The 10,908-nt window shown below is 47.0% G+C and overlaps 2 protein-coding genes across 2 annotated transcripts in view; both read left to right on the top strand.

Moving 5' to 3' along the window:
• The window catches only part of Cct3 (chaperonin containing TCP1 subunit 3), a 17,690-nt gene extending 11,579 nt beyond the window's left edge, over positions 1–6,111 (top strand). Inside the window, exons 11-14 of the mRNA XM_005356883.2 lie at positions 2,586–2,766; positions 4,751–4,996; positions 5,340–5,471; positions 5,786–6,111. Of these exons, the coding sequence (XP_005356940.1) occupies positions 2,586–2,766; positions 4,751–4,996; positions 5,340–5,471; positions 5,786–5,890 (664 nt within the window). The 3' untranslated portion in view covers positions 5,891–6,111. The remainder of the gene's footprint in view (positions 1–2,585; positions 2,767–4,750; positions 4,997–5,339; positions 5,472–5,785) is intronic.
• A 3,028-nt stretch (positions 6,112–9,139) lies between these two features.
• Glmp (glycosylated lysosomal membrane protein) overlaps positions 9,140–10,908 on the top strand; it is a 3,430-nt gene continuing 1,661 nt past the window's right edge. Inside the window, exons 1-4 of the mRNA XM_005356880.1 lie at positions 9,140–9,292; positions 9,784–10,038; positions 10,197–10,388; positions 10,485–10,703. Of these exons, the coding sequence (XP_005356937.1) occupies positions 9,176–9,292; positions 9,784–10,038; positions 10,197–10,388; positions 10,485–10,703 (783 nt within the window). The 5' untranslated portion in view covers positions 9,140–9,175. The remainder of the gene's footprint in view (positions 9,293–9,783; positions 10,039–10,196; positions 10,389–10,484; positions 10,704–10,908) is intronic.

The following is a 10,908-nucleotide window of genomic DNA, read 5'->3' as shown; positions in this document are numbered from 1 at the left end:
GTTTTCTCAGCCGGGCAGTGGTGGTGCACACCTTTAATGCCAGCACTCGTGAGGCAGAGGCAAGGCTGATCTCGAGTTCGAGGCCAGCGCTAGTTCCAGGACAGGCTCCAGAGCTACAAGAGAAACCATGTCTCGAAAAACCGAGAGGGAGGAAGGCAGGCTTTAGAAGATAGAGTTTGGGAGAGATACCATGCACAGGCACATTAGCATAAATCCAAGTTGACTTGTGTCTGCTTGTTCCAAAATGGTTCGAGACATAGTATATGTATATTTAGTTGTCTTTGCTTGCCCATAAGTTTAGAGAAAGGATGGCGATTAAGAAGTGTCATCAAGGGACTGGAGAGATGGCTCAGCGGTTAAGAGCACTGACTCGATCCAGATTTAAATCCCAGTACCTACATGGCTGCTCAACTGTCCATAATTCCAAGATCTGAAATCCTCAACAATCATACATGCAGACAAAACACTAATGCCCATAAGTTTGTTTGTTTTTTTTAAAAAAAAAGAGTTGTCCATATAAATTGGGAGTTGGTGGCTTGAGTTTGAGGCCAGCCTGGTCTATAGAGCAAGTTCTAGGACAGCCAGGGCTAAATAGAGAAACTGTCTCGTAAAAAGAAAAAGGAAAGTCCTAAGCTGGGTTTAGTGCTATGGTAACTTGAGAGGCAGAGGCAGATGGATGTCTGAGCTCCAGGACAGATCCTCTCTCATACAGATTAGAAGAACCAGTGTGGTCCTGCTGGGCACTGCTACACACCTATATAAGTGTATACCCTTAGCCGGGCGATGGTGACGCACGCCTTTAATCCCAGCACTCGGGAGGCAGAGGCAGGTGGATCTCTGTGAGTTCGAGGCCAGCCTGGTCTACAGAGCTAGTGCCAGGACAGGCTCCAAAGCCACAGAGAAACCCTGTCTCGAAAAACAAAACAAAAAAAATAAGTGTATACCCTTACACTTGTGAATTGAGCTGACCAGGCTAGACATTAGAGGCCAGCCTGGATTAAAAGAGACTATTTCAAAAGCAAAATTTGTTTACATTTATTAAAATTGGCCGTGTTTATAATCTATGCTAGTCTTGGATTCCAAGCTGGCCTTGAACCCACAATCCTCCTGCTTCAACTTCCTGTTCTAGAATTGTAGATGTGTAGCCGAGCGATGGTGGCGCACGCCTTTAATCCCAGCACTCGGGAGGCAGAGGCAGGCGGATCTCTGTGAGTTCAAGACCAGCCTGGTCTACAGAGCTAGTTCCAGGACAGTCTCCAAAGCCACAGAGAAACCCTGTCTCGAAAAAAACCAAAAAAAAAAAAAAAAAAGAATTGTAGATGTGTGTCTTAGGGTTTCTGTTGCTCTCAGCACCATGACCACAGCAACTCTTAAAAAGAAAGCATAATTGGGGTGGCTTGCTTACAGTTTCCGAGGTTCAGTCCTTTATCATCATCATGAGGAGCTTGGCGGTATATTGAGAGATGTGTCAGGTAGCCAGAAATGGACTGAACACTGGGAGGTATCCTGATCATAGGAAACCTCAAAGGCCACCCCTCAGTCACACCCACTCCAGCAAAACCACACCTCCTAATAGTACTACTCCCTATGAGGTTATGAGGGCCAGTGACATTCCAACTGCCACAGTGTGTGTCATAACTTTTTCTCAGATTGTTGCTCCTTGACTTTGGGGTCTTTTTAGTACAGTCTTTTTCATTCCTTTGTATTTGTGTGATGTGCAGTGGTACACGGGTGTTCCACAGTGCATATGTGGAGGTTAGAGGATAGCTTTGTGAGTCTGTTGGCTCCAGGTATTGAACGCAGGATGTAAGGCTTGTGTGGGAAGTGTGCTACCTGCTGAGCCATCTCATGGCCCTCTTTTTTCTTTTCTTTCTTCTTTTTTTTTACTTATTATGTATGCACTATTCTGTCTGTGTGTATGCCTTAAGGCTGGCCAAAAGAGGGCACCAGACCTCATTACAGATGCTTGTAAGCCACCATTTGGTTGCTGGGAATTGAACTCAAGACCTTTAGAAGAGCAGGCAATGCTCTTAACTGCTGAGCCATCTCTCCAGCCCTCATGGCCCTCTTTGAATCAACCTTATTTATAGGCATTAAGACTCAGCTGAGTTATACCGAGAACTCACCATTGCTATATGTATGTATATATGTATATACGTACATGTTAGATATGTACATATATACTTTATCAAAAAAATTATACTTGGATCCAGCTACGCCTGGTTTTACTAGCAAATGGTTGCCGTGTGTGTATAATTTTATTACTAAAGCCTTATTTTAAGGAACTTGGCTGGATGGTGGTGGCGCTCACCTTTAATCCCAGCACTTGGGAGGCAGAGGCAAGTGTGTCTTTGTGAGTTCGGGGCCAGCCTGGTTACAGAGCGAGTGCCAGGACAGGCTCCAAAGCTACAGAGAAACCCTGCCTCGAAAAAATTGGCCTGTGTGCATTTAAAACTTTTTCCACTTGTCAGTCTAGACCACTTGAGTAATTCTAATAATTTACTTTATTCTATTCACAGACTGTAGACTACAGATGGACAAAAAGCATCTGAAATCATATCCTCTCTATCTTCTTCATCCATTAGAGCCTGTGGGGCACGGATAGTCAGCCGACCAGAGGAACTGCGAGAAGAAGATGTTGGTACAGGCGCGGGCCTATTGGAAATCAAAAAGATTGGAGATGAGTACTTCACATTCATCACTGAGTGCAAAGACCCCAAGGCCTGCACCATTCTTCTTAGAGGAGCCAGCAAGGAGATACTCTCGGTGAGTGAGCCTTGGTGTAAGCAAGGAAAGGATATTGTTCCATCCTGAGCTTTTCACCACAGTAGCAAACTTAATATGTCAACTTGAAAAGAAAAAAATATTTATTTAGCAGTTTTTAATTTCAGTCCATGATCCTTTGGCCTGTGGCTGCATGTCTGCATAAACGTGTAAAGGATCGGAACCACTCACTTGATGGTGAGGTTAAAAGAACATTAAGTGCTGGGTTCTGACTCTAGCACCACATGAACCAGGCATGGTGGTAGATTGGAAGTATGGCTTACTCCTGCGTACAGACTATGAGGCCAACCTCATCTTAAAGGCGAGAAGAAGACAGGGAGAGATAGGCATAGTTTGGAAACAAACTAGTGATCTTGTTACCTACTTAGCTGCTGTGATTTGGAAGCCTAGGGTAGTAGCTCATACCTGTGATCCCAGCTGAAGCAGAAGGATCAGTGGAAATTTGAAAATGTGAGGCCTATCCTGTCTTTGTTAAATGGAAAAAAAAGTGGTCCTTAATCCCAGCACTTGGGAGGCGGAGACAGGTGGATCTCTGAATTTGAGGCCAGCCTGGTATACAGAGTGAGTTCCAGGACAGACAGAGCTGTCTTGAAAAAACAGTAACAAAACCCATACAACAGTAAATAAGAACAGACCAGATGTGAACACCTTTAATTCCAGCACTCCAGAGGCAAAGGCTGGTGGATCTCTGTGGGTTTGTTCAAGACCAGCCTGGTCGACTTACTTAATTCTAGGACAGAAAGGGCGACACGGGCCCTGTTTGCAAACAAAAAATTTCTTCTTGGGCTGGAGAGATGGCTTAGTGGTTAAGAGCATTGCCTGCTCTTCCAAAGGTTCTGAGTTCAATTCCCAGCAACCACGTGGTGGTTCACAACCATCTGTAATAAGGTCTGGTGCCCTCTTCTGGCCGGCAGCAGACATGCAGACAGAATACTGTATACATAATTAATAAATAAATCTTTTAAAAAAAAATTCTTAATGGGTCGGTGACTATAAATCCTACCCTTACCACCCTGGGTGGGGTTCTTGAAACTCCTGTGTAGCTGAGGATGACTGACATCTGGACCTCCAGCCTTCCTCGATTTGGTAAAAAGATTTAGGCATTTTCAACCCCATTGTTCGTGTGATACTAAGGGTGCTTTACACCTGCTAGGCTACCATTCTGCCACCTGAGCTACAGTCCTGGTACGGGAGGGAGGGAGGGAGGATCTCACTTTGTAGCTCCCCGTGGACTCCTACTCGGTCTCCATTGAGTCAGACTCTGCGCTGCTGCTGTTCCCGCCGTTCTTCTATCTTATGTTTGTTTGTCATGGATGGCATTGGACACATTCCGTGGTGCTGGCACAGAAGTCGAGGACAGTTGTGAAGTTAGTTCCCTCTCGTGGGTTCCAAGATTCAAGCTTTGTCAGGCCTGTTGGCAAGAGCCTTGAACCACTAAGCCATCTATCTCTGCAGCCCCTTCTCCATCCCCACTCCAGGGGAAGTACCTTTCCCAAAAGCTACATTACTGGTAAGCAGTAGACAGTTTGCAGTGCACCATGCTGTCTCCTGAAGGACATAACTAGTGAGGGTGAGATGAGATACATAAAAACTTAACCTCATACTCGAGGTGTACCATCCCCTAATCCTCTTGCAGGCCTCCCCTCCTGTCCTCACTTAATATTTCTGAATTATGCCTCCTTTTTTTCCCCCTGAGGCACGGTTTATCTGTAACAGCTCTGGCTGTCCTAGAACTAACTAGCTCTTTTTAGACCAGGCTGGCCTTGAACTCCCAAAGATCTGCCTTCTGATTAAAGGTTTACTCCACCACCACCAGAGTTATGCCCTTCACCAGTAGGAGTCACAAGGGTTGTCTTAGTTATCCTCCTTTGTACTTTGCTAAAACCTTGTCAGGCAGGAAATCATTTGATGCTCTTGATTTTTCTGAGTCATTGAGCTGACTATACCATTTCTCTGCTTCCCCAAGGAAGTAGAACGCAACCTCCAGGATGCCATGCAAGTGTGCCGAAACGTCCTCCTGGACCCTCAGTTGGTGCCTGGTGGTGGAGCCTCGGAGATGGCTGTGGCCCATGCCTTGACAGAAAAATCTAAGGCTATGACTGGTGTGGAACAGTGGCCATATAGAGCTGTGGCCCAAGCTTTAGAGGTCATCCCTCGTACCTTGATCCAGAACTGTGGAGCTAGTACCATTCGTCTGCTTACCTCCCTCCGAGTGAGTTCTTTTCTATGTTCATACCTTGCCCCAAGGTAAGGCAAGCTATGTTTGTCTAAGGAGATGTTTTGTTTTTTGTTTTTTTCCTGCCAGCCTGTGTGTATGCTCATAAGCACACGTATGCTTGTACTTGTGCACACATTGATGTGGGTGTGGGGTGTGTGTATGCTAGAGTCAACCTTGGTGTTCTCAGCGGCCATCAGCCTTACCTTTGTCCCTTAGCTTTTCTTACAGTACATTCCTTTAAAATCTTTCCATCTTTGCCTTGTTTGCTGGTCTGTTTCCTAACGCTAGCTAGTTTGCTTCATTGTATTCTCCCTCCATGGGTTTGTTCCATCTGCAGGCCAAGCACACACAGGAGAATTGTGAGACGTGGGGTGTGAATGGCGAGACTGGTACCTTGGTGGACATGAAAGAGCTGGGTATATGGGAACCGTTGGCTGTGAAGCTGCAAACATACAAAACAGCAGTGGAGGTAAGACACCCAAGGTATACATATGCTGTTTCTGTAACTGCTGTGCTTTGGAAGCGGGGGCCACAAAAGGCAGAGTATTCCCTAAAGATCTCCCAAAGAATTCCATTTCCCTACTTACCTTTAGCTTATAAGAAAACATTGTGTATCAGGGCACAAGCTACATCCCCTTGCTTAGGGAGGACTGCATTGTTTATTCAAGACTCTGAAAAGGGGAGATTCCAGATAAAATGGTAATTCAGTGGGAGGAGATACATTTAAAAGAAAACAGTGTCTTTCCCTTCTCAGCTGACCTCTTTGGACTGTTTTACTCTTAGACTGCAGTTCTGCTTCTGCGGATTGATGACATTGTCTCTGGGCACAAGAAGAAGGGTGATGACCAGACCCGGCAAAGCAGTGCTCCAGATGCTGGCCAGGAGTGAGTGGTGAGCAAGGTGACTTCAACGCACAGAACCAGCAGTCTCCTGTTTCCTGAGCCAGAGTTCCAGGAACACTGTGGACACCTTTGTTTGCAAAGGATCAAGTTGAGGGGCAGTCCCCAGTCTGTCCCATCTCAGTTTGCAAAAAGCACTGACATGTATCTCTTCTCTATTGTAAGCTTTCCATTTAGTTTGCTTCCAGTGATTAAATCTAAGTCATTTGAGACAGTTGTCATGTGTTCTCTTCAATCTCCGGGCTCATCTCTACATCCTAGCAATACAAGAGGAGGCTGGAAACCTTAGGGGCAAAGGAGATGAATTGAGTTTGTTTTGTTTTGTTTTGTTTTTTGAAACTGGTTCTCTGTATAACAGCTCTTGAACTCTGTAGACCTGGCTGGCCTCTAACTCACAAATCTGGCTGGTTGGGTTTCCTTTAGCATGTGTGCCTTGAGGCTTACTAGCCTCATTCCAAATGCTGTAAAATTGGCTCACACTAAGAGTCACAGCTATATAACAAGTAGGAGACCATTCTGTGCTGCTCTTGTCTCTGAAAGAAAACAAAATCTACTGAGACAGTAAGATTGTTTAGTAGGCAAAAATGCTTGCCACTAAAGCCAATGACATTTGTTCAGTCCCCAAATACCATAGTGGGTGGAAGGAGAGAGGTGGCTGTCTGACCTCCATGTGCGCCTGCATTCACAGACATTACACTCATTCAAAGGCCAGGTCAGGAAGCTGAGACAGAATGTTGTGTAATACTACACTGTGTGAAGATGTGTCACTGTGGTTGGCTTAATAAAGAGCTGAATGACCAATAGCTAGGCAGGAAGAATGAAGGAGGTACTTCTGGGCACAGAGGTCTCCTAGAAGAAAGACTGGGTATCCAGCCAGATACAGAGAAAGCAGTACGGAAAGATGAGGTAACAAGCCACGCCACAGTGGGGATTAAATGGGTTGATTTAAGTTATACAAGCTAGTGGAACAAGCTTTCCTAATTCTCTGAGTCTTTGGGAGCTTGTGTTATGGAGAAGGACTTGCTATACAGGATTCTTCTGGGTCTAAGGCCAGTCTAGCTAGACTGCAAAGTAAATGCCCTGTCTCTGGGTAAGAGCTTACTGCCTCTAAGAGGAAGCAAGTTCAATTCCTAGCATCTATGCTGGGTGACTCATAGCTAACTTCAGCTCCAGGGAATCCAAGTCTCTCTTTTAACCTCCTCAGAGGTGGCATGCACACAAAAATAAAATAGTCTTGGGGGTTGGAGAGATGGCTCAGTTAAGAGCAGTGACTGCTCTTCCAGAGGACCCAGGTTTAATTCCCAGCACCCACATGACAGCTCACAACTGTAACTCAAGTTTAAGGGGATCTGACACCTTCATAGCAATGCACATAAAGTTAAACATTGTTTTAAAAAATAAGTAAAACAGTCTTTAAGACGAGCTCTACTGGGCGGTGATGGCACACGTTAGTCCCAAGACTCAGCAGGCGGAGGCGGGTGGATCTCTGAGTTCAAGGCCAGCTTGGTCTGCATAGTGCCAAGGCTATACAGAATAACCCAAAAAGAAAAAAAAAAAACCTTGTTGCTTGGTTGGGGCTATAGTTAGCATTCTCAAGTAGTTTGTTTTTTTTTTTTTTTTTTTTGAGACAGTGTCTTCCATACAGCCCTGGCTAACTATGCTAGGATTAAAGGCTTGTGCCAGGACATTTGCTTCAAATCTATACCTTGTTTTTGTTTGTTTGTTTTTTTAATTTTGAGACAGGGTTTCCCTGTAGCTTTTGTGCCTCTCCTGGAACTAACTCTTGTAGACCAGGCTGGTCTTGAACTCAGAGACCTGCCTGCCTGTGCCTCCAGAGTACTGGGATTAAAGGCGTGCGCCACCACCGCCCGGCAGAAATCTTTTAAAAATAAAAAGATTTAGTTGGGACTGGAGAGATGGTTCAGTGGCTAAGAGCACTTTTGCTCTTCCAGGGAACCCGAGTTCCAGGACAGCCAGGGCTGTGTAAAGAAACCCTGTCTCAAACAAAACAAAAATAAAACTAAGCAAAAAGCATGCATTTAGTCAAATTGTTGTATTGCATAACTTCATAATAAAAGTGTGAGCTCTTCCGGGAATCTAATAAATACGTGATCAAAAGGAACCCTCTGCGATGTTTTCATTACATAGTAGTGTATGTGTTTGTCATGCCAAAGGACAACTATCAGGAGTTGGTTCTCTCTTCCTCCATGTAGGTTCTTGAGGTTTGAGGTCAGGTCATCAAGCTTGTTTGTCAAGTACCTGCTGAACCTTCTCTCAGGCCCAGAATTTGAGTTTCTAATCCTCCTGTTTCCACCGCTGAGGGCTGGGATTACTGTCTGGCTTGGACCACCACATCCTGTTTGGTTGGTTTTTTTGAGAGGGGGGGGGGTGTCTCTTAGTCCTGACTGTCCTTGAACTTGCTCAGCAGACCAGTTCTGGCCTCGAACTCAGAGTTCTGCCTGCTTCTGCCTCCTGAGCGCTAGGATTAAAGGTGTGCTCCACCACCGCCCAAGCACATTCTGTTTTTCTATGGTGCTGTAGAGGAAACCCAGGACTTCATGCGTGCTATCTAGCCCTTCTGGGTTTGGGTTTGTTTTTTTGGGTTTTTTTGTTTTGTTTTGTTTTTCGAGACAGGGTTTCTTTGTAGCTTTGTAGCCTATCCTGGAACTTGCTCTTGTAGACCAGGCTGGCCCAGAACTCACAGAGGTCCACTTGCCTCTGCCTTGGGAGTGCTGGGATTGAAGGTGTGCAGGTTCCTCGCTCTACCTTTCTGCCATGGTTCCACATGGAATTTACATCTGGGCATACATGCTAACCCGGTATATTGGATGGGACTGGCAGGGGTCTGAGGAGAAGCAGGAGTATTTGCACAGCTGGTCTGGAATGTCTTCCAGGCCAACCTGTTAAGAATAATGTATCTTGCCGGGCGATGGTGGCGCACGCCTTTAATCCCAGCACTCGGGAGGCAGAGGCAGGCGGATCTCTGTGAGTTCGAGACCAGCCTGGTCTAACAGAGCTAGTACCAGGACAGGCTCCAAAGCCACAGAGAAACCCTGTCTGGAAAAACAAAAAAAAAAAAAAAAAAAAAAAAAAAAAAGAATAATGTATCTTACCTTCAGCCTTCCTGATGCTATTTCAACTTGTGTTGACAACTGTGTTAATGGACGCGGTCTCTTTAAGAACTGGTTAGGTAGCCCGCCCTCTAAAGGGATCAGGAGGAAGGGAGTCATGTGACTCTGAGCCTCTTCCGCTGAGTTAAACTCCAAGCGGCTGTATGTGCCGTTGTTGGGAACCTTACTGGGGCTGGGTACCCTGTGCCCCAACCCCATGGCTCCTTTTGAGTCTTGTGTGTGCAGCTCCATTTAGCCTGCTGGGAGAAGAGATTCGCCAGGTAAGAGTTCTGGAACTAACGTAATAGATGCTTCCAGAAATACAACCTTTCTACAATGACTGGAATCTGGGGCAACGGAGGGGTGGAGGGTGGATGCAAGAGAGGAGTGACCCCAGAGAGCCAGCATGGAGCCATGAGTGATGGGAAGGGCTGTGGAGGAGAGAATGCATGATGGCTTCCTGCCTTCTGGTGATGTCAAGCCATCGGAGCCCAGCAACAGGGAAGTTTGGGGGTTTAAAAAGCCTTCTCAGGCCTAAGCCTTGATCGCCTCACCGAGGTCAGGGTAATCCTGGATCTACCCTATTTCTTCTCAACCCTCCATCTGCCCCTGATTCCCGGATCCCTCACTCCCACACATCCCTCTTGCCTAGGCCTCAAAGGCCCTTGCCGTCCCTGGCTGTGCCCAGGTCCTGTCCTCCACCCACAAACTGCTTCTTTGCCTGTGACCATCCCTGATCTTGTTCTTTCCATCCCACAATCCCATGTTCTAGGTATATATGGAGGTTATTTCCGGTGGACCAAATCCCCAGAACCTGCTTCATATCAGGGCAGTGGGCACCAACTCCACCCTGCACTATGTATGGGGCACCCTAGGGCCTCCAGCTGTGGTGCTGGTGGCCACCAACACCACGCAGAGTGTCCTGAGTGTCAACTGGAGTCTCCTGCTGTCTCCTGATCCCGATGGGGGTCTGATGGTGCTCCCCAAGGACAGCATCCAGTTTTCTTCTGCTCTTGTCTTCACCAGGGTGAGGGGGCCGAAAGCTCAGAGGGAAGAGCACAGGGACCGAGTTCCTTCTACCCAAAGGGAGAGGGGAGGGCTAAGAACAGGGTGGGTGGAGTGAGAGCCATCTGCAGGAGAATGTCGGAGGGAGACAAGCCCAATTCCACTCCACCCTGTCCCCAGCTGCTTGAATTTGACAGCACCAAGGTCTCCAAAGGGGCAGCCCAGCCCTCAGGAAAGCCATACCCTCCCTACTCCTTGGCTGAGTTCTCCTGGAACAGCTCCTGGGACCTCACCACTCTGAGCTCCGCTTTCCGAGGCCACCCTGTAGATGACCCTACTGGAGCATTTGCCAATGGCAGCCTGGCCTTCAAGGTGAGGTTGTGGGGAAGGAACTCAGAAGGCTGATCTGTGAGATGGGAGTATCCTTCAAGCACCATTCTCTTCACTTGGCCTCCTCCTCCTCCCTAGGTCCAGGCCTTTTCGGGATCTGGCCGACCTGCCCAGCCCCCTCGCCTCCTGCACAGCGCAGACGCCTGCCAGCTAGAAGTTGCCCTGGTTGGAGCGTCTCCTCGTGGAAACCACTCCCTGTTTGGCCTAGAAGTGGCCACCTTGGATACTGGCCTTAGCTGCCCCTCCGTGAAAGAGCTGCACTTCATCGACGATGAGTACGCACCTGCTGTCTTCCAGGTCCGGTCTATACGGGGAGTAGACGGCCGGGAATATGAAGTGGGATCCTGTTAGCATCCCAGAAAACCAACCAACCATTTGTTACTTTTTAAAAAATGTGTTTTTTTTTTTTTAGTTTTTCGAGACAGGGTTTCTCTGTGGTTTTGGAGCCTGTCCTGGAACTAGCTCTTGTAGACCAGGCTGGTCTCAAACTCACAGAGATCCG

Source organism: Microtus ochrogaster, chromosome 21 (assembly GCF_000317375.1).
Source record: "Microtus ochrogaster isolate Prairie Vole_2 chromosome 21, MicOch1.0, whole genome shotgun sequence".
Taxonomy (NCBI): domain Eukaryota; kingdom Metazoa; phylum Chordata; class Mammalia; order Rodentia; family Cricetidae; genus Microtus; species Microtus ochrogaster.
This window is presented reverse-complemented; position numbering and strand designations above follow the sequence as displayed.